The 22,650-nt window shown below is 42.5% G+C and overlaps 3 protein-coding genes across 8 annotated transcripts; 1 reads left to right on the top strand and 2 right to left on the bottom strand.

The window, feature by feature from the left end:
• Positions 1–1,407: 1,407 nt before the first annotated feature.
• Positions 1,408–6,354, bottom strand: rbm14a (RNA binding motif protein 14a). 3 transcript variants are annotated; one of them, XM_079355164.1, is made up of 8 exons: positions 6,276–6,352; positions 5,483–5,662; positions 4,961–5,145; positions 4,003–4,164; positions 3,782–3,891; positions 3,232–3,513; positions 2,930–3,135; positions 1,408–2,662 (listed from the first exon to the last, which is right to left on the bottom strand). In XM_079355164.1, the coding sequence occupies exons 2-8, from the start codon at positions 5,641–5,643 to the stop codon at positions 2,170–2,172; spliced, it is 1,599 nt and encodes a 532-aa protein (XP_079211290.1). In that variant the 5' UTR covers positions 5,644–5,662; positions 6,276–6,352; the 3' UTR covers positions 1,408–2,169. The 3 variants fall into 3 exon arrangements, with proteins under 3 accessions (XP_079211290.1, XP_079211289.1, XP_079211288.1); XM_079355163.1 differs by having other exon boundaries at positions 2,912–3,135; positions 6,276–6,351; XM_079355162.1 differs by having other exon boundaries at positions 2,912–3,135; positions 3,782–4,164; positions 6,276–6,354.
• A 345-nt stretch (positions 6,355–6,699) lies between these two features.
• On the top strand, positions 6,700–10,337 carry LOC306831211 (uncharacterized protein). Of its 2 annotated transcripts, XM_079355168.1 has the most exons (7): positions 6,729–6,802; positions 7,088–7,157; positions 7,307–7,510; positions 7,667–7,787; positions 8,337–8,409; positions 8,533–8,624; positions 9,025–10,337. In XM_079355168.1, the coding sequence occupies exons 2-7, from the start codon at positions 7,152–7,154 to the stop codon at positions 10,173–10,175; spliced, it is 1,647 nt and encodes a 548-aa protein (XP_079211294.1). In that variant the 5' UTR covers positions 6,729–6,802; positions 7,088–7,151; the 3' UTR covers positions 10,176–10,337. The 2 variants fall into 2 exon arrangements, with proteins under 2 accessions (XP_079211295.1, XP_079211294.1); XM_079355169.1 differs by lacking the exon at positions 7,088–7,157 and having other exon boundaries at positions 6,700–6,802.
• Positions 10,338–10,821: 484 nt separating this feature from the next.
• dpp3 (dipeptidyl-peptidase 3) lies at positions 10,822–21,978 on the bottom strand. 3 transcript variants are annotated; one of them, XM_079355335.1, is made up of 19 exons: positions 21,956–21,978; positions 19,005–19,175; positions 18,673–18,817; positions 18,474–18,563; positions 17,489–17,626; positions 17,081–17,155; positions 16,817–16,907; positions 15,788–15,918; positions 15,515–15,645; positions 15,075–15,133; positions 14,253–14,447; positions 14,021–14,133; positions 13,831–13,923; positions 13,557–13,619; positions 13,341–13,465; positions 13,062–13,182; positions 12,630–12,809; positions 11,793–11,955; positions 10,822–11,504 (listed from the first exon to the last, which is right to left on the bottom strand). In XM_079355335.1, exons 2-19 carry the CDS (start codon positions 19,127–19,129, stop codon positions 11,362–11,364), a joined length of 2,181 nt encoding a protein of 726 aa, XP_079211461.1. In that variant the 5' UTR covers positions 19,130–19,175; positions 21,956–21,978; the 3' UTR covers positions 10,822–11,361. The 3 variants fall into 3 exon arrangements, with proteins under 3 accessions (XP_079211461.1, XP_079211462.1, XP_079211463.1); XM_079355336.1 differs by lacking the exon at positions 21,956–21,978 and adding an exon at positions 21,648–21,889; XM_079355337.1 differs by lacking the exon at positions 21,956–21,978 and adding an exon at positions 21,648–21,889 and having other exon boundaries at positions 19,005–19,163.
• Between the last annotated feature and the right edge of the window lie 672 nt (positions 21,979–22,650).

Raw genomic sequence — 22,650 nt, 5'->3', positions numbered from 1 at the left:
TTCTGCCATGAACTCAGAAATGATGCATCTAGATGTAAGTGTTGGGTTTGGTAAGGTGTTATATTACCAATGCAGAGAGAGAGCGCCAAAACACCAAAATAATGAATGTGTGCGCGTGTGTGTGTGTGTGTGTGTGTGTGTGTGTGTGTGGTGTGTTACTGATGAGATCAGAAGAGGGCAAAGGAAAAAGGATGTTTTTCATTGCTTTGAAAACCAGAACTACCTCATCCTGCAAGTGGGATCCGCTCAGTCAATGACCCTACAAACATCAACGACGCAGCACTGCGTGGCATTCACAATGAAAAACGCTCAGACCTGTCCTCAGCTCAAATGACAAGTTCCAAGTTTTCCCTGCTTTTATCAGACTCTACTTCACAAATCGTACGCAATGTTCCCGGGAAACTGCAAACAGTGTTACTACGAAAAGACCCCCCCGATTCAGACCGATGGTTATTCTCTCAGTCGCTGACTCCAGAACAGCTCGCCTCCTTTCTCCCCTTAAACAGACCATTACAACCATTAAACACTCCCGGTTTTTTTATCCTGTCTATTTATGATCTCAAACTGTTGGGGAATTATTTATCTCAATATTTCCCTTGTTCGGCCGATTACTGGCTGGAACTGCTTTTATCACTTCAAATGAAGGTGATAAGTATTTACACAAGCATCCAATGTTCAACTTTCCCTCAACCTCACCATTAAAAGCAGAAGCTAAATGACAGAAGGTGATGGGACTGGAACAAAGGCTTATGATGGGAAATGTCTATAAATTAACTGGATATTAAAGTACATTACATGTTACATGTTAACAGCAAACAAAACGTGCTGCCATGTCTCTGACTTGTGTCAACTCAAACAGTGTTACAAACCCCAGAACAACACTTCTTCAGCTGGAGAAGAGTAAAAAAAAACCTGGATTGTACGGAGATAAGCCGAGACTTTGTTATATTTGGTAACAAAATGCTCCCAGTACAACTCAGCTTAAAGCTGAAACAGCAAGAACGACAAGGAAACAACTCCAAACCTCCAAAAAGGTAAAGAGGCTAAATATGAACTCGGAGTTAAAACTAAAAGAGTTGAGTTTCTTAATGGGAATAGGACTGGTGTTGTGTTCTTCTCAGCAGTGTCAAGGCCATGAAAGAAAACAGGAAATGTGATTTTTTTTCTTCAGCTAAATGGTGTCGAAGCAAAGCTAACCACTGAAACTCAGATCCTTCCCAACTAGGACACCCTTTAACCTTTCAAAAATCAAGTTTGTTTGTGAATTATACAGGAGGGTGTATGCAGACGACAAACACAGGCTCGACACACTTTCAATGCTCGAAGGCAAAACTAACCACAAACTCAAAATATGCACCTCAGTCAAAAGCCAGGGGACTCCAGACACGAGAACTTTTCCCCCCCAAAAAATTCTCCATCATTTTGAGTGAGGAGTTCATAATCACTAAACCTGTCCGCTCAGTGAATTATAAACAAACATTCAGAACCTTTACCAAATTAAATTCTTCAGCAAAGACGACGACAACAACCTGGGCAATCGACTTCTTCGACCCAACAGCCTTCTGGTGGGCAGAAATATTATTATTATTGTTCAGGTTGTGAAAGGTTAGGGCAGAACTACAGCCAGTGACATACTGCACGAGGTGTTCCTGTCATCAAGTGTGTGAAGTTGCAGAATATGATTTAATATTGTGAACTGTGGCATTGTGTGGGTCTGCACAACTGTATGTCGAGCACATGAAGGGCCTTTGGATGAGAACTAATAGAAGGCTTCCCACATTTCATTGGTTTAACTTCATCCTGGAGAAAAAAAACAAAAAAAACAAAAAACCAAACATTTCAGCTTCTTTAACAATCAACAAGCTGCGTCTGGAAACGTCCAGCAGAAACTTCTCACTACTCGTCCAATAACCTCGGTTACTCTTAATCCACCACTTCACTCAACAGCCAACAAGTGACGGGCAAGCTAGCAAGAGATTTGATTACAATGGAGGAAAGACATGTTTCAGGTATGAAGCACATTCTAATTACAACCTTGCCGTCTGATTTTCCTCTTTAAACGGTCCCTTATGTAAATACACGTGTGCGCGCACACACACACACACACACACAGTCATTCACTCACACATACACACATCTGCAGAGTGAAAGCAGTGTTTAGGGGTGGGACTATCGATAAGGGGGTTCTGGCGTGTGGTAAGGGTAATCATGGCGCTGGGGCATGGGTTGCCCGTGTGCGGCTGTCTGCTCATACAGTGTAGGTGCCGAGTAGCTTCCTGTTGCCGCGTAAGCTCCCGATGAATCATATGCCCCCGCTGGCCCGTAGCCTCCGGATGCGCCATAGCTTCCAGACGAGGCGTCGTAGTTTCCGGATGTAGCGGCGTAGTTCCCGGACGAGGCGTCGTACCCTCCCGGAGCGCTGTACGTTCCCGGTGGTGCGTAGGCACCCGGCGGTGCGGCATATGTAGGAGGCGCAGAGTACGTCCCTGGGGGTGCCGGAGTTGTGGAGGAGGCCTGTGGCTGTGTGGCGGCTGGTTGGGAAGGAGGAGGTGGGGGGGGAGGCGGAGGATTGGTGTAGGCATACTGGAGGTACTGGTACTGTTGCTGGTACTGTTGATACTGTTGATATTGATGCATTTGCTGGTAGTACTCTGAATAAGACCTGCAGTTGAGTTCACAGATGACAAGAAAAGAAGAGGTAATTAATGTAATCATCTCTTCTCACATGATAAACAGTCATTGATAACTAGTCAAAAATATCTGAAGTTCTGTGGAATCATGGAGTCAGTGCTTTTTAAAATAATGATGGCTGTTTATTTGTTGTTGATTCTTATGACATGATCCAGTAAAAGCAGGATTAACATGCTCTTTATCCATGTCGCCTTCAATTATCAAAAGGTGTAATGTGTACCTAGCTACGGGATCTGACCCTTCAGGTGTGGTGGTTGCAGCCGCAGTCTCTTCAGGTGCTCCAGGCGGTGTCGGTAGCAGGGCGCGGCGTTTGGGTCTTATCTGGGCAAAGGAGCCTGGAACCGGGTCGGGTAGGAGGGGGGCTCGATTTCCTCTGATTGGGCTACGGTCCCGCTCGTTTTCTGATGTTGCTGCTTTCCTCCCAGCCTGCTGCTCGGCCAAAACCTTCGATTAAAAAAAAAACAACTGAGTATACAAACCAAAACAAATGACAAAACATGTGAACAACAAATGTTTCACGCTAAATAAATATTCAAAGACCTTTTGTCCATCCTGGAAGAACTTTGCTCTTGCTGCCTCAAAAAGGGTTGTTGGATCTGGTCCAGTCTGTGGCTCTACTTCTTCAGCAACCGTGCTTGATCCAGGATTGTGATTGGCTATGTCGTGGTACACCTGGTCAGCAACAGATCCATACACCTGACTGGCCAGGGCACCATATATCACTCCGTCTGCACCTTTAGAGCTTGTAATTCCCTTTAGTGCAGCATAGGTGGGGTCGAACGACGTGGTGTTGTAAAATGAGTTATGGACACTTTGTTGAACCTGCAACAAACGATAAGATAAAAAATATAAGTAAGCCTGTTTTATCTGAACTACAATAGTAGTCTGGTAAGTTTCAGAGAACACTTGGTAAAAGTGTTTCTCTTCATACATTCATAACCAAGGAGAAATTCTTAAATCATGAAGAGTATAGAATAAAAATGCCTGGTGTGTTCTGTATTTGTAGAATTAAGTTGTGTTTATTTCAAATTGTTTGAAATGGATTTCAGAAATATCAGATATGGAACGCAGTGCTAAAGGATTCACCCACTTGGATAGGCAGGCCCGCCGCGGCTGCTGCAGCTGCTGCGAGAACAGCCGCTTGACTCTGGTGATGCTCTAGGGATGGAGGTGGTCGTGGAAGAAGACCCTCCCTGCCACCTACAAGGAGACGAGAGCAGAGAACATGGTTTCTCAATGTTTCATTATGTATAAGACACTTCAAAATGAGTCCACCTGCTGTTACACTGCTGCAGGGAATATTTGCATTACCTGCCGATACAATCTGGTTGATCAAAGGCTGGGCTTTGGACAGCTCCACTGCCAACTGACGGCCCTTGTACATGGTCCCATTGAGCGCATCGATCGCTGCTACGGCCTCCTCCTTCCTCTCCATATGCACAAACGCATAGCCAACGTTTGAGCATAATCTTGCTGTGAAGAACACAGGAATCAGGGAAAGCAGAGTTAGAAATAACATTTCCAAAAAAATAACGGAAAATGATTTTACCCGTCACTTCTTCACATTAACAACATTCAATGTTCCCATCTGAGTAAATGCTTTGTAGCCCTTCATGCGAAACCTCTTATTTCTTTTTTTTCAAGATTTATTTTTGGCCTTTTTGCCTTTTATTATAGGAAAGTGGATAGAGGCGGAAATCAGGGAGAGAGAGTGGGGAGAGACATGCGGGGAAAGGAGCCACAGGCCGAACGCGAACCCGGGCCGCCCGTGTGAGGACTGAGCCTCAACACATGGGGAAGCGCGCACTGCCGCTGCGCCACCAGCGCCCCCGAAACCTCTTATTTCTAATAATAACTTTACACTAAAATCTCCACACTTATTATTGTTACACAACAAGAATTGTGTGTGTAGCCCTTTTCAAAATGTTCTTCTGCAACAGCACCATAACAAAGCTCCCCCATCATTAAGTCTTTGAACATTCATCGTGATAACGGAACGGCATAATTTTAAAGCTCCAGTCTGTAATTTTGGAGCGCCTATCAACCTTGCGGAAACATTATGTGTAGAGAAACGGCTGATGCTCCACATACACACACAGTTCTCTCCTGCTGGCTCCGCCAATCCCGTGTCGCTTCTATGACTTCCACCAAATGATGTGCAGAAGGAGGGATCACCTTGTCCACACATTAAGGCGTAAATATCACAAACTGCACGGACAGCCTGAATAGTGTGTGTGTGTGTGTGGTGGGATGGGGAGGGTCTTCTCACCTTTTACTTTATCACAGTCTAAAACTCTTCCAAAAGTTGAGAACAGTCCGTGCAGGTCGTCTGCTGAACATGTTGCGCTGAGGTTCCCCACAAACACTTTAGTAGAGTTAGGTGGGCGTGCACGCGACTCCTCGACCACCAAGGGCCTGCCTCTGTACTCCTTGCCATCAAGATGCCGTATGGCCCTGGAAGAAGAACAAGACAAGATACTCCAGCATTAAACTAAACCAACATGTCAGTTTATAGCTGCCAAACATGTTTCCTATCAGGATCCAGCTTTATTTTGATGTTTCTATTATAAACAATTAAGCGTTTAATGTTTAAATAAAACATTAATTTTTTTAATGCCAAATGTTATTTATCAACACAAAGTCATCCTGCATGGCCGATTTTATTTTGAATTTATAAAGAAAACACTACAGTTTTAAGATACGCCCTGTTAAGTTAACATCCAGAATCCCCTTTTCTCACAATAATATTTCTAGGATAATAATGTCTGTCTCTGTTGGGGGAGTAGGATACCTGTCCGCTGCTCCCTCTCCCCTCAAGGTGACGAAGGCATACTGCCTGAGCAAAGAGCAAGTGTTGATCTCTCCATACGGGGAGAAGAGCTTGGTGAGCTCTTCATGGGTTGCATCTAAAGGAAGGTTCCCCACAAACAATTTTACGTTCTCACAGCTCATCTCTGTTTCAACCGGACATCTGCAAAAGATGAAAACACAAGCATTGGTTCAGCGGTATAATCAACATAATGAACCATAATTTATTACTAAAAGCGTTTAAGTGTAAACATAGTTCATATCGCGAGCTGAAATAACACTGGCCTGTGGTGTAATAACTGTGCTAACCTTTTATAATTAGTCTAGTATTACAATATAATCTTTAATCACTTTGGCGGCGAAAATGATCCAATTAAAAAACGAGCAGATGGGTTAGCTTAGCAACCTGATAGAGTTTGGTGGCTAACACTGCTCTGAAATATGAAGCTACTGTACTAACTAGCAGAGAATTAGTTGTATATTTAGATTCACACTAGGTTGGAGAAAATAGTCGGCTTAAACTATTGGAAGCACTGGCTTTAAGTTCTAGGCAAACACTGGCGATGTAGCAAACGTTAGCTAAGCTAGGTAGCTGGCTAGCTTAGCTAACGTAATAGCTACATCATAGAGGTTGTAAATTAATTTAGACACAGAAGTTCCAGCACTGTTATATAATAAAACAATAAATAATATCTACAATCGATGGAACTGTATTTAGGCCTTTTGGATTACATAGAGAGAAGGCATTATTATTGCCAGAAGAGGAGCTAACATACCCAACGCGGTCCCGGAGCTGTGTTTCTGACGTCACATCCGGTTTGTAGACGGGAGCAGCAGACACAGGGTCGAGAGGGATAGATATAAAAACTTAGACATATGTTTATACATATCTATGGATAGAGATGCAGTCTCGTGAAGTTTGCACTGTGTGATGACTTTAACCGTTCACAAATCACACAATGTTATTTATCTCCAACATCTATGTATCTGTCGTTATTCTTTACATTAAAGTAATTAAACATTTTCTGCACAACAGAGGCTAAGTATGTAACTGCATCAAATGTGCATTAAAAGGTAGATTTTTCTGTTATAGCTCTGAAATCAGTCAAGTCAGACTAGCACACGTTTGTTTCCAGGTAGGAGGGAGGGAGGAGTCAAACACCTCCTGATCCTGAAGTTGGCCCACTCGTGACAGAAAGTAGAAGAGAGAACTCTGCTCGCGTTGAAGTAGATGGAAGAAGACCGAGCATGGTTTTAGTAAAGGGGAATTGGAGGAGAAAAAAAGAAAGACCGGGGCCAAGAGGTAAACAACTTTTCTGATACTTTAAGTGAGAATCAATGCACACTGAGATTAGATGTGACAAGCTTTGTAACTGCACAACAGGAAGACTCTCAGATGCATGTTTTGAAAGGAGGAAATGGATCATTTTACAGGAATGTGCGCACAGATTTAAGCTGTAGCTCTGATTTCCAGTTGAGTAGCCGAAAGCCAACTATCATAAACATGGAAAACTGGATACGTGTTGGTATCGCTGTCCATTTTGGTTCCTAAATTGTGAACTGTGATTTTCCACTTATGATATTTAAGCTCTGTCTGAGCTGCTCCACTGCACCAAGTCTGGACTTGCTCTCCCAATCCAGGCAGTTTTATTATGCAGGTGTGTTCATCCATCCCACCCTTCTCATCTTCCTGTTCCTGAATATGAGCCCCACAGGGACAGATAATGACCACCTGAAGCATCTTTGAGAGGACATGTTCAGTTGCAGAATAATAAATTACCATCTATTCTTTTTGTTGTATGTACAGATGGCACAGCAGAACGAACCTCTGTATGATTTCCCAGAGCCCACCAAGCCCTCACAGCAGAAGTTTGTGGGGCATCAAAGGGGAGGAGGGTCTCTGAGGAGCATCAGCGTGCTGGATCGTCTCCTACTCACTGTTCCTGTCTGGCTTCAGTTGTCTATTAATCCTGCCACAGCACTGCACATACTGCAGAGGGAGCCTCCTGGGGTTAGAGCCACATACACTTTAAAAAAAGAAACCCACCATCTTTCCCCATGTACACATGTAGCCTATAATTCACACACAAACACTCAGCAGTTCATACAGTAGCATTGCCACATTATTTCTCTTGCACACTCTGTGACAATCTGTGTTTTTCTGCAGACCTTCCTGGTTCGCAAGTCGCGCACATCTCAAAGGAATGTGCTGTGTGTCCGTTTGGCAGATGATAGCATACCCTCCTTTGTCCAGCAGTTTGGCATCAGGGAGGAGCGCTCCAGTAAAAGTAAGAGCACAGTTATTTAAACCAAAACACATCAAGATCTTGTCTGATTACATGGGCGAGTGGGCATGTAAAAAACTACTGGGGCTGCATAAAATAAGGCACTACTTGACTCTATACGTACCCAAGCAAAAAAAAAAAAAAGTATTTCCACAGATTTGCAAAGGTACCATGTTGATCTGTTTTTTGTTTTAATAAATGAGCGTATGCTGTGTTTACCAATACACATGTAGGCTATACATCGTTAACAACTGTTTTACTGATGTGGACTAACTACACACATACTTTTATGTTCTTCAATACGTTCACTTTAATACTTTAGGCCATTGTCAAGTTTAAGTAATTGTTAGAAAAGTAATCAAATGTTATAAGTTACATTTATTTGATTCGGTAATTAAAATAGCAACATTACTCATAACTTTTTTTCATAAAGTTGTGTAGCCTATAATATTTTGTCAGTAACCTTCCCACAAGACTCCAGATGCAGTACAACCACATATTTGATACTAGTTATTTCATTTTGCTTCCTTGAAATTTAACCCCCTGCTTCAGCTTTGTGTCTGGAGACTTCAGCAATCAGCTTTCCAGATCTCCCAAGATTGATTTCCTTTTACTGTGTCAGCAGGTAAGTTTTGTCAAATTAGTTCTTCGTTTGCATCAGCGTGTTCGCTCCGTCTGCCATGATATTGGTCATTGTGAAGTAATCAGTTAACGTTGGCGTTAATATGATGTAACGTCTTTCCGTCAGAGATGTTCTGCCCTTCCCTCTGGAGCTTCCTGAAGCTATTGCAAAGGCATCATCCCATAAAGAGCTCGAGTCCATCTCACACATGGGAGTCGGTGAGTGGATGCAACTCTTGTTTACTCAACGCAGATTTTGTAACTTAAAACCTCAATTTACACAGGCCTTTCGGGATATATTTACGAAAAGGACACGCGCAAGAAACAGATCTGTATATAATGTACAAATGCATAATTAGTTTTTTTAAACTGACAATTTCATATTTTATTTACAACAAACTGTCTATAGTAAGTTGCTTTTGTCGATTTTAAAGCGTAACAAACAAGCATAAAGCATGACGCAGTCCTCAGAAGCTGGTTGCAAAATTTGGTGATAGAGAAATCAGACTTATAGCAGATCATGAATAGAGTTTAACTAACATTTTAAATGTACATTTTCGTGTTATTACAACAACAAAATAAGTTGTAGTATTTCCTTAAAATCTGTTTTGTTCAATAGAATTCTGGAACTCCCACTTAAATGTCCGTGGGCCCCGGGGGCCTCCAAAATCTCAGGAGGACCCGGAGAAGAAGCCAATTCCTGAAACTTCGGCCCCACAGACAAGCTGCGCAGTTGCACCTGACTCTGCTCCCCAGCCCGGCTCAGAGCCCCAGATGAAGACAACCACAGAATCAGACCCCAAACCATCTGGTCCCGGTTCCACTCTGTTCCAAGAGTTTTGTCCAATCACGACACGCAGCCCCAGAGAACTGGACTGTGGCTCTGGCCTGGGCGCTCTCTGTTTCATCAACCCTCTTTTCCTGCAGTCCGAGAATGCTCTGTCCAGAAGACGCATGTTCAAACGGAGTCTAAAAGTACGGATTTCCACAGAGACATCATCTCTGCTGTCACCCCCGCTTGCTCCTCCTCCTCCACCTCCTCTAATGCCCAAAACCAGAGGAAGATGTAAAGCCAAAAAAAATGGAACACATAGTAAAGGCCCAAATCAAGCCCCTCAGATTGATCCCATAGTTGAGGACACTGCTGCTCCTCTCTTCCAGCCTGAGATGCAGGAGGTGGAGGCTAACGCTCAGCTACCAACAGTTATGGATCACCTCTCAGAGTACTCAGACAACATGCTGCAATCCCCGAAGATCACGTCCTCCCTTACTCCATCACTCTCACCTTACCTCTCCCCCTCCGTTTCTCCCATGGTACCTTCTATATTCCCTAAAGTATCACGGTCCCTCTCTCCTCACGACTCCCCCGCTGCTTCTCCCTCCCTCTCTCCTTACCAATCCCCGTCTCTTTCTCCCAAAGTTCTTTCTTCCCTCTCTCCATATGATTCGCCGAGCGCTACTCCCTCGACGTCTCCTTCTCCTCAGTGCCTCTTCTCACTCTCACCCTTTACCTCTCCATCCTTCCCCGAGTTGTCGGAGCAGGTCTACCAGGCTCCGGCATCTTCTCCAAGAGCAGATCAACTAAGGCCAGAGAGAGATGCTGAGATGGAAGGAAGTGTGGATGCAAAGAGGACAAATGAGGAACTCAACAGAAATGCAGAAGAGGAGGCTCTGGTTTTACAGACGAGCGCTGTGGCTATAAATGACAGTTGCAGCTCCTCCAGCAGTCTAGAGGAGGCGGCAGAGGAGTCATTCTCACAAACGGGTTAATGTTAGAAGCTTCTAGTGGAACAACAGGAAGATTTCACACACGTGATATTATGACAGTGTAGATTTACAAAGTGTTGACAGTATACCAAGGTTTCACTTGACTGTTTAGAGAATATGGCAGATGTTGGGATAAAAAGTTTTACTAAAGAATGTTTAAGACGATACTGGTTGTTTTTCCATGTAAAAACTCGGACACAATTAGCAACTATTCTTTAAAAATTACCCACAATCTCCTGACTCGTGGCCCAGCCGACATGGAGGCATTTTGTTCTTTCATATCTTCAGTTGCTGAATATTTAATCTAAACTTGCAGAAGTGAAGATGTCGTGAGCTGGGTATTCAGTCCCTATTGGCTTTAACTTACCTTCATTTTTTGTATCAATTCAAATAAGAATTGCATTATTGTAACAGAGGGTTATTCATTAAGTATACACTAAAGCAAGGAAAAGTTCTCTGCAGAAATGTTGACACGCACATCTACAGGGGACGTGCAATTGAATCTTAAATCCTAATGAATGATCCCATATTGGGAAGATTGCCTGGATTCATAAAGGTTCACCTTATTTCAAATGTCAGGACAATCTTCGATGTTATTCAAATACTTGTTTAAAGACTGACAAATGAAATGGAAAAAAAAAAAAAAACCTTTGCTTGACATCAAACCAATTTTATTTGCGTGGATTTAATTCATGGCTTTTGTGCAGCATCAACCTATTAATGATTTCTTCACATCAAAGAGAAGATTTTGCCTTACAGTTGGCATAATGCTGTTATGGTATCTGGTCTCCTTTCATCATGAACCCCAAGCGTGGAAAAACCAACAACATTTTTTTAAACACCGTAAGCATGGATCCATTTTTTTAATACTTTTCCAGATTCAGAAAGTGAGTCACTTCAAACACGTTTGTCTCGTCAGGCTGCATGAGTTTAAATACAAGTCAGAGAACGTCATTCCAAATTCATCCAAAACAGTTGAAGAGAGAAGTTCTTCTGAGACGTACCTGACATTGGACCGTGGCTAATACATTTGGCAGATCTGATCGATATCTGATTAACGGCTTTATTGGAAGTAAAAACATTCATTTAATGTCTTCCGATATGAATAAGACCATGTAGCGTTTTTTTGTGCATTTATTCATTTAGAATCAGTTTGCTTTCACAAACGATTGGAGCAGCACTCCATCTGTCAACACCAGCTGGTGGCGTCTCTTTTGCTCAGCTCCAAAAGGTCGGCCTCCAGTTTCTCTGCATCTTCGTCAAATCGCTCAGTGAAGGAGCGAATCAAGCCCGCTGCGCTGCCTTCGTATTCAACCAGCTCTACGCTGTCCCCTGTAAACAAAGTAAGCCCAACAGTCTTTATTAACAAACACATCTATGGCCTGTAACCACCAACTAATGAACCAGTCTTTCTTTTTTTTTTATCCCATTCTTTACCTGCCATGTACATAGACACCCCTCTCGCTCAGCATGGAATTTCTTTCCAAATGAGCCAGATCGAATCGGTCTCTTTCCATTGACGAGTTTACATCAAACATTTATATTCTCATCCGGCTTTTATTAGGATTATTTGTGTCCATATGTTGTTCCCTTTTAGAAGAAACAGATGCTGCTACATACCGTTGACTCTGGAGTTGGCCTGGACAAACATCTTACGAGCCTCTTTCCTCAGCAGTACTGTCTCACGGAGACGCAAGAAGTTGTGAGCGCCGTCGTCACTGACAGCCGAGTAGCCGTTATACATGGCTCTCCCTCCGTCCACGTCGGCTGTAGACTTAAACACCTACAACACAGAGGAGCGCAGGTTCGCCGTTTGTTGGGAAAACAGGAAAAAAAATATATATACTTTTTTGTCCAGACAGTTAATTACTCAACAATCTTTGTTTGACACGATGGCCGTCAACCATTGACTTTTCTACTTCTCCTTAACGGCTCGGTGATTTACTCAGATATGTTCATGATTTTATTCCAAAAAGAAGAATTTGGGGTTGCAGTAACTGACAGTAGATCTCTCTGGTGTTCAGTTGCACGACGGCTCACTAAAATCATTAAAGCTGCACTTTGATGAGTAAACCAAATATGGATGCTTTCACATTTTGTTTCTCATATTTTCGTTTTAGAACTCAAAGATCTGCAAAAACATTGAAATAACTAAAAGGAACTAAATATGACAAAATGAAGAAGAGTATTAAAAGTAAAGACTAATGTTTTATTTTCTAAGAAATAAAATGTTTTATCAGATGTATCAAACTTTACACATTGAGTGTTGGCGTCAAACACTGAATACAAACACAATTGTTGTTTGGTTTTTGTGCCTAATTAACAAGCACCTTCAAGTAACTAACCCCAAGTGGTTCATGAATTTAAGAAACAGAGCGAGTGATGCAAACTGAGCTGACATGTAAATACATGGTTAAGATTTGTCTGAAAAATGCTATTATCCAACTCTGGACAAACCTGCAGTTTCTGAAGAAACCTGTGGATGGCGTGTTTGCCCACAGTGTGGATCTTGCTGCGGTCCAACGTGATTCGAGCGTCAGGCTTGCTGTCTTTTCCTGTAACTTCCTCCAGGCCGACCAGGCCCTCCCCAGCCTCCAGCAGCACACGCAGGATCACGAAGCGAGCCTGCATGTGAGCCTGAAACACACACACACCAATGACATTTACTGTATACACACCCTGACACTACTTTAAACACAGACAGGCTTACTTTAAGCTGTGATCTGAAACTACACAGACATCAGACAGACTATAGAAACTCATAGTCTGTCTGATGGCATGTCACGTAAACACTGCTCACCTAACACTGTATCTCCAACGCTCTGCAGAAATCAAAGTTAGGATTATTACATGATGCGAGGCAGTCCAAGTAAAGAGAGTGTGGATTACCTGTCTCCAGCTCTTGCTCTCAGGTGTGTAGAACTCCAGACCCAACAGTCCAGCTCTCACCATGCTCAGCCAGTTAACGTACACCACATCCTCTGCATCCTGGCCCTCATGCCCGAAAATACTGAAACACACACACACAAAACAAAAAGGTCATGGTTTACGACTCTCTTGTTTACCCATCAGTCAACAACAAATAACCACCCGTCATTGAAATATTCCAAACTCTGTGATGACATTAACCATCTGTGCTAACATAGACCCCTAAAAGGTGAATCATACCTCAGTGCTGGATTGTTGAGACACAGATGAAGTCCAACACACTCAGCGCGACACTCTTCATAAGACGAAGCAATTGTGGAGAATTTGCTGTCCCACGTCTCGCTGCCCCGATACCAACTGGACACCTTCGAGAGAGATTTACACCTTCAGTCTCTCTCTTTTTTTTTAGAAAAGTCACACAGAATAAAGAATAGGTGTAAACACAAACAGACTCACCAGCTCTCCAGTCTCTGGATTGGTCACCTTTGTCTGGTCAAAGTTGAACTTCCCTTTATCATCCTGTACGGAGAAAAAAGAAAGAAAGAAAAAAACAGGATGAGTGAAAACATTTAGATTCTATTTCAACGTTCTTTAATCGAATACATTTTTTTTTCAACAAAGAGAAAGCAGTCACATCTGAGTCCCTAAATATGTGTCAAAGAGCAATCTATCATGTGACTGTAAACCATGAAGGCCAACTTCCTGATACTGCGCGTCACGTTTAACTGACCTGGACAAACAGCTTTCCACTTCCATGACCCAACAGCTCATGAAGTCCCACCTGCACCTCGAAGGATGGTCCTTTCCACTTGATGAACAAATCCTAGTGTAAAAGCAACACACACACAAAGTGAGTTTAAGTTTTGTGCGTGTGTGATGAGAGCTGGGATGGGAGACATTCAGGAAGTTGGGTTTGTCACCTTGTCCTCCTCTTCCAGGAAGGTGAGTTTTTCTTTTTGTGTAGCATAGGCCACGGCAAGAACGTTGCCTAGCGACACATTTTTAAAGCCCTCTGACTGTCTGATGTCATCATCTGCGCACAAAAACACAAACACTTCTCAAGAGACAGACCAACAAAAGGACTATGTTCAATAAAGCGGTCAGAACTGAGGAGCTTGAAGCGGATGATTTTCCGAAGCGGAGCATACGTACAGTTGGGGATGTTGATGCCGGCTGGTATTCCACTGCCGGCGAAGGTGAGAACGTCGAGGGAAGTGAAGTCGGGTTTAAGGAAAGTGTCCTTCTCGTACTCTCTGGGCCAAGGCAGCTCAGGGAGCAGGACTTCTGCTGAGCTCACCAGCTTGGCAAAACGCTCACTCATTGCCTTGTTAACAACCGCGACGAAACCTAGAGGTGACATCACAACCCCGGAGAATGGAGGTGAAGTGACAGAAGAAAAACAACTAAAAACATGGCTGTAAACAGAAACGCTGCTCCCACCACTTCACACTTCGGCCCCTGAGTTTGAAGCTAGCAGTTAACCATGGGCTTGGCAATGCCAGATTTACAGGAAATAGTTGTTATCATTACAGGCGTGTCCCAGTAACATCAATGCAACTGCTAGAATAGTGTGTTTCTAAACTCTCCAATAGGAGTTCATTCAGTACATGCAGCTCTTTCACTGTTTTATTGTTTTAGTAGGATCCCCATTAGCAGCCCATTTAATGGCAGCTAGTCTTCCTGGGGTCCTCTTTAAAATATTTGCAACATGAGATTACACCGTACAATTAACACAAATGACATTCAAGACAATTAAAAACATTACAATCGAAATATTGCAAAGTGAAAGAGCGCAATCATTTCCAGCTTTCACAAGGTCATTTGCAGCTGTTCTTGGGTTCCTGTCGTCTTTCACTGTGGTTATGGTCTCTGAATGGTCTCTTAAGCTTTGTATCACAGCCATAGAACCTGGAGAAGCCCTCTGACTGCAGACAACTAGAGAAGACTAAATAATATCACTGTTTTAGTAGTTACCTTCAAACTCTCCTCTGGAACCGAATGGGTCTCTGTAGCTCTCAATGAAACCTATATAACTGGGAGGGGGAGAGACAGATAGATATTCAAAATCAAAGCAAAGGATTCAGAGTCAAACTTTAGAACTTTTTCACTTTTTTTTTTCTTCTCACGCAGAATAAGTAACTTAACCACACTCTCCCTCTTGTGCGTGTGAGCCTGCTGCGCGCAGACAGACTGCAGTTTGATGGAGGCAGTGAGATGAAGTCGACAAGACTTTATCTAAACCGAAGGCCTATCTGAAAATGATTCAGTCCGGTTGTTCTTGAACATCATGGAGGAACGTTAATCTAAATCCCTTGTAGTCTTCCCCTCCAGACCTAAATTCACCGTCCATATATAGTCACATTTTGAATACTTTTTTTTTTTACTTTATTAAAACCAGAAGAGATATGACTCACCTCTCCACGATTGGTCCCTTGTCTTTGATCCAGTGGCGTGAGCCCTCTTTGTGGGCTTCAATCGAGCCGAGGGTGAAGCTGCGGCTGTATTCTTCGAGCATCTTTCTCTGGTTCTCATTGGCCGCGTACGTCTGAGTGAGACAAGATTTAGAAACTAAACAAGAGCTTTAAAAGTGGCAGCTCCTTCTTCAAACGTCGTTCAGCCTTCGGGGTCATCCGTTCGTAGAACAGAGACTGACCAGGTCTATAACCCACCGGATCAATCGCACTCACCTGTGCTTTGTCGAGGTAATAGCAGACTTTTTCCATGAGCGGAGCATAGTCTCCTCTTTTGACAGTGAACTCTGTGTCTTCAAAGTTGAAGCTACCGCAGCACGAGTTGCATTCCCCGTCGACAGCACAGTCTGTAAGACAGCAGTGCTACAGTTCAATGCTTCAATCTGTTTTCCCCATTTCTCACACACACACACACACACACACACACACACACACACACACACACACACACACACACACACACACACACACACACACACACACACACACACACACACACACACACACACACACACACACACACACACACACACACACACACACACACACACACACGGGACTGTGCCCACAACCCTTAAAACGTGACTCACGTCTGTTGCTTCTGTTCATCTGTACACTTTGTACTGTACTGACCAATACAGTTTAGTAACCTTCTATTATCTGTGCTTTTTTCCTTGTAGTGTTTGTCGTCGTAGTAACACACCACTAGGTGAAAGGAGTATTTCTACACATTTAATCAAATCGGTCCCGTTTGTCTGTGAATGCTCTTCCAGGACCAAAAACGCCTGCACGTCATTAAAGCGGTTTTTGAAGACGTCACATGACCTCCTGAAGCTGAAAACATACATGACCACATCTGATGGTGGTGTTTTCAACTGATCACATCCGTGTTTATTTGATGCCCGATACGAGCTGTGTTGATTGTTTTGGTGCGAGGAGTCAGTGTTGAGAAGAGAGACCTTGGTTGAGAGTGTTGCGTTTCTTTTTGCAGAGTTTCAACAAAAGAAGTTTACTTGGTTTTAAACTTGTTTTCAGTTGGCGTTTAGTTTTCTGGAAATGTGTTTATACATTGAGATAAAAAAAAAAACCTGTTACAACGTTGGCTACAAAACTCACACTGGCCACGTGATTTCATGGTCTTCAAAATGAATGTTTTCAGTGTGAAAAGTCACAAGTGTAATATGGTTTATAACATGTTCTACATGGTCATTAATCTGGGTTCTAAAGGAAAACTTAGATGCTGACCTTTCTGCACAGCTGAAGCCAAGCGGACCTCATAGCAGGCTTTCCCTGCTTTCTCTCTCTTGAACAGACGCGTGTTGTAAGCGGACAGTTTCTGGAGACAAAACATGAAATCAGATTTAAGAATATGAAGGCGTACGGTTCGGTGGAAGAGAACAGGTGAAAAGGATTAACCTATAAAATAAAGGCACAGGTGAAAGAGGGAAAAGAAAAATGTACAATTCAGACGTAGCATTAAAAGGGATGTGAAGTTTGAATTTAGCTCACTTTTGAGTCGAGGAACTTCTGAGCCAGCTCAGCATCCTCCAGGCAGCAGTTACCTGAGAAGTAGGTGGTAATTCCCTGAAGAAAACACAAGCAAAATTACATCATGAATTCTTCATAAGAGTGACAAAGAAGGGTCACAAGAAGAACCCTCTGAAAGTGAGTTCTCGTGGTCTCACAAAGGCCCATTATTGCACCAATTTAAAAGAAAATGTCTAACAAACAAAACAAATGGGGAAACAAGACAAAAGAGAAACTCCTGGATAAAAATCATGTCAAAAAGAACATTATTTTCCAGTCAAGCTGTAAACCAGTGCTAATGGTGTCCATGAAGAAAAGCCCCTTCCATTAACCAGGAGGGAAAACAAACAGGTCAAAGCTAGCTTAAAGTCAACATTAACCGAGACACACCTTGTCCCCCAGCCCCAGCTGCTTCTGTCCGTCTTCCAGGGAGAAGAGGAGACACGAGCAGCTGTCCCACAGGGCCGTCATCTCACTGGGCTGATCCTGAAACGCCTGGCTGGCCTTCACCAGAGCATCCAGTTTGTCCTGAGGGGAAATGACACAGATCACAGCGCTTAAGATACGTAACAGCATTATAGTCCACTGATTATACAATTACTTCAGACACATTATCAATCCCTGAAGGGAAATTATGAAATAATAAATGAAGTGCTCCACAAGTGTGTGTATCAAACTTGCAAATCCTGAATGTGTTTTTGTACCATCCAGTATTTATTTATTTATCATTAAGTTAATGAAACATTTTGATGTGAATTATTTCATGGAATAGTTTATTCAGACTGCGTTAAAGGAAGAATGTGGAACATTTTACACATAAACGGCACTAAAATCAAGTATGTCCTCTGTAAATGTCTCTGAGTCATGACGGTCTACAATGGTTGAGAGGTTTGAGTCCTGCCAGCTGTACTGTTGTCAGGCTGTGTTTACATCCGGTTTACATGGATGTGACGGCCTTGTGTATAAAGCTGTTTCAGTCAAGGAGCAAAGAAAAGAAGAGAAGAATAACATACTCACTGAATATGTGGATGTCATGTAAAGTGGTTTGATCAGTCTGTGTCAGTTTATGTTCAATGTGAAGCTATCCCTTAACCAACGTGTGCTAACATCAGCCTGCTAACACAACAATGAAAGACACAAGCAACTGCAGCTCGAGCAAAGGGCAGTTTTGTCCACCACTTGTGCTTAATAGTGCAGTCTTAGTGAGTGGAGATGAGCTGCTGGAGGAGAGCGAAGCATTCAAAAAATTGGAGGTTTCACCAGACAGCAGTTTGTTTTGCCCTAATGCAAAAAGGCCGACATCTACTGGATCAAAAAGTTACACACTCTGCCTTTGAATTCTGCTCATTTTATTGTCTACCTTCTACTCTCTTACCTTAGGTAGATTGGGGATGAACTTTGTGTCGCCAAAAGATTTGTAGTTTCCCATGTTGGCATAGAGACCTGCTGCATACACCAAGAAGGCCTGAATGTAACAGACATGGAAAAAATGTAAGAAAAGCATTGTTTTGTTTTTTAGATGTAAGAGCATGTCAAAGAATTACAAGTGAAATAAGTAAATTAAAAAAAGGAACCTGATACTCCTCAGAGCTGAGTCCAGCTGCTGTGGCAACCTGTTCCAGCTGTGCAGGCGTCTGCTTCCTGAAGATTTTCTGCAGCAAGACAAAGATGTTTGCAGACTCTGGGGAAGTCTGCAGCAGCACTGCCAGACCACCATACCTACGAAAACAAATGTTTATATGATCAGCGAGGGTTCACTTCTACAATTAACTAAAGTTCTTTTATTCTATGATACAGGTCAAGCCTCTCGATCCTTATTAGTAATTCAACAGATGATCACTTTAGGTTTCTACATTCTAACAGCCCTTGCCTTCAATTTGCGACAAGTTTTAGGTCGAACACGTACCAAGCAGCTCGCGACAGGTAGTGGGAGTACATCTTCTCCTGAGGTGAAAGCAAACGAAAGGCCTCACCACAGTCAAGAGCAGAGATACCGATGTCATTGGGGAGGTAGTACTGGGAGTCCACCATCTTTAATTCCAGGTTTAACACTGATGAGGAAGAACTGAAAGAGAGACTGGGAAGCCCAGAGGAGAAAAATGAGGGAAGAAAGAAGAGTTCGATCAGTCAATTAAAACAAGTAAGGCATGATGATGGATTTAGAAATAAAATAAGAGCAGTGCAGCAAGGGATATAGAAAAAAAAATCAAAATTACTATTTGGAGTCAATGCTATTGTCTTTTTTATTTCCATGTGCTCATTCAAAGTATTACAACATCTGTCTTAGTTTTAGAGAAAATGTGCACCTTATAAACACTGTGTGCCCTGTTGATAAAACACTTTGACTAATTTAGCTGTTTTTGCATTTATCTAGACCAGGGGTCGGCAACCCGCGGCTCCGGAGCCGCATGCGGCTCTTTCATCCTTATACTGCGGCTCTGAGTGGCTTGGGAAAATAAATTTCTAAAAAAAAGTAAGTATTTAATTGAAGTGTATTTTATTTGTGTTAGTTCTTTAATATTTTAGTTGTAAATTGGAAGATTATTGTGATCTTGACATATTAGAATAAATATATTTTTTTGTTTTTCGTCGCTCAAAATAAACGTCATACTCGCGAAAGCCGGTATACCCGCCAAAACGCTGTCCATTTGTCGCGACTCTTAACACGCTGAACACAACTCTTCAGGGGAGAGGAGGCACAGCGCTACACATGCTGGAGGAGGTGTTAGCGTTTGAGTGCAAACTGACAGTTTTAGCCAGAGATTTACAGAGAGGCACACTGTCTCACTTCCCCTCTTTAAGGGAGTTCAAACAAGCTCACAAGGTGATCAATTCTGAGCATTTGCAGTCTGCAATCACCACAATGCAAGCATCGTTTGGGAAACGATTCCGTGAGTTCAGAGATGAAAAAACCACATTGTCCTTCCCCGTCACTCCCCTGAACACCGATCCATCCCTGCTAAATGTGACTGCATTTGCAGGTGTAAGTCAACCTGATCTGGAGCTGGAGCTGGCTGACATAGCTGACAAAGACATGTGGGTGTCTAAATTCAAACGCTTGACCGAGGACCTTGAAGATGTTGCCCGTCAGAAGGCCACTCTTGCTCAGAATCACAAATGGAGTGATATTGAGAACCTTCCAAGACCGGACAAACTCGTGTTTGAAACATGGAATGCCATCCCCGACACCTACATGAACATGAAGACATATGCCTTTGGAGTCCTGTCGATCTTCGGATCCACATATGTATGTGAGCAGCTATTCTCCACCATGAACTACATTAAAAACAAACACCGCTCACGCCTCACAGATGACAGCTTACAGTCCTGCGTAAGGATGAGTGTGACTTCGTACAGCCCCGATTTGCAGACGCTGTGCGCAGAGGTTCAGGAGCAGAAGTCCCATTAACCAGGTAAAATAAATATTTATGCAGATATTTTGCAAATATTTATTTTTCATTGTTTAGTGACACAGTGCTTTTTTCCCCAATTTATTTTTTAAATTCAGGCCAAGGCTCCGCTACTTGCTCTGAAAGCCCAAAGGCGATATAAGGATGACGGCTCACAGCATTTTTTGCTTTTGTTTGCTACATGGATAATTTAAGTTCATCATGTAGCATGATGTTCATTTTAATTCATTTGAAAGAGACATTCAGACATTGTGTTATTATTTCAAGAATTCAAAATGTGTTCATTACATAGATAAAATTGAATTTTCTCTGTAGCACTTTGTGGATTTCATAAGCAACACACTTTATCTTCAAAAGGTTAGTCAAAGCACTAATAAGTGTACGGCTGGGGTGAACCCCGAAGCATGAAAGGGAAGTTGTTGTTTTTTAAAATATTTTTTCTTTCTATTTAATAAATGCGTTCATAAATAAATTCATTTTAGATGTCAAAAAGTATTTGCGGCTCCCAGTGTTTTCTTATCCGTGGAAACCGGATCAAATGGCTCTTTCGGTGTTAAAGGTTGCCGACCCCTGATCTAGACTATCGTTTAAACTTTTATTGAAGGTCTCAAATGTTGTTAAAATAGATATAAGACAGTAATTCAAAAGCTTACAGTTACCGCTATCAACAAGAAATAAAAGTATGCACTTGCTCGTCCCTAAACTTTTATTAATTATTGACAATGGCACAGGTTCAAAAGCTAATAAATAAATGTGTGGATCAAACTTTCTGTTTCGTTTTCCGATGACTCAAAAAGTTCAGCGCTCAGATGTCCAAAGTATGAACATTTACACCTCTTTGCATTACGAACATACCAGATGAACCACTTGACTGCAGGTCTAACTTAAACAGGGAGAAATGTTTACACGCCAGGCTACATCTAACGGCTAACCGTTACAGTGTGTAGCTCGAGTTAGCAGCTAGCCTGCATGCTAACGGCTGCTGACTGTTTAAAGCGTTTGACCCACGGAAGAAAATATATATATATAAATGAAATCCCAAATACATCAAGTCCACTACTTCGTTTGTTTTTTGATACTGCTATATTCAGTACATTTCCCGAGGCGTAAAGGAATAGGCTAACTCAACAGCTTGTTACCTTTCTTTTCTTCAACAGTCCCGGCGAACGTCAAATTGCAGTCTCACGCTGTACGCTTCCTGTATTCATTGAACGTTAGACCCTCCCCTCGACCAATCGGAGTTCAGTATTTCGTGATTGAGAGAAACTCTAACCAATTACGAAGTAGGAGAGTTAGGTTTTACGGTTCTCCGTGTCGGTATTTTCTGACCAAGGTTAAATTTACAATAAACGATCTTTGGACAGTGAGCAGCTCGGACACGTGACTGTGAGACCACACATAAATACATAGACGAATACAATTATGACTGATTAAGAATTGATAATACCTGGTTATATGTACATCAGACGAGGTGGCCGAGTGGTTAAGGCGATGGACTGCTAATCCATTGTGCTCTGCACGCGTGGGTTCGAATCCCATCCTCGTCGGATATCTTTTCCACGATCGAGAACATCTTACCAATAAACGATTGACGCACGTGTTGATTGAAGTCAAAGTTCCCCCAAACATGACCTCCGACAAGATCATACCCCGAAACACCGGTCACCTCAAGCAAAGTTTCAGATATTTTTTCGTGACTCCTCCTACCTCAGCACCCCCCCCTCGACAGTTAAAGGGATAGTTCAGATTTTACGTGGGGTTGTATGAGGTTCATCTCAATAGTATCATTAGCCACCAGAGACCGAAAACATAAGGTCTGACGCCATTACCTTGTGACAAACGGGTATGTATGCGCCACGAAATTTTGCAAAATGTTTTAGAAAAACTGAACAAAAATAGAAGAACACAACGTCAAGGTAAGTGTTCAACATATTGAACAAATCCACACCACTTTACTTTTTTGCAATAATCTGACAAAGCCTGATTGACGCCACCCATTTACCTGCCTTTTTTTTGGCCAATTTGACATGATGAATAGGCCTTGGTGAGAGGAATCTTTGATTGGCGGAAAAGGTAACCATAAAAGAAGGTTAGGTGGTCTAGACTTTTAATTTGAAAAGATCACAACTTTAGTTTTGTCTG

Source organism: Symphodus melops (genome assembly GCF_947650265.1).
Source record: "Symphodus melops genome assembly, chromosome: 11".
NCBI lineage: Eukaryota > Metazoa > Chordata > Actinopteri > Labriformes > Labridae > Symphodus > Symphodus melops.
The sequence above is the reverse complement of the archived record's forward strand: the minus strand, read 5'-3'. Positions and strand labels throughout refer to the sequence as shown.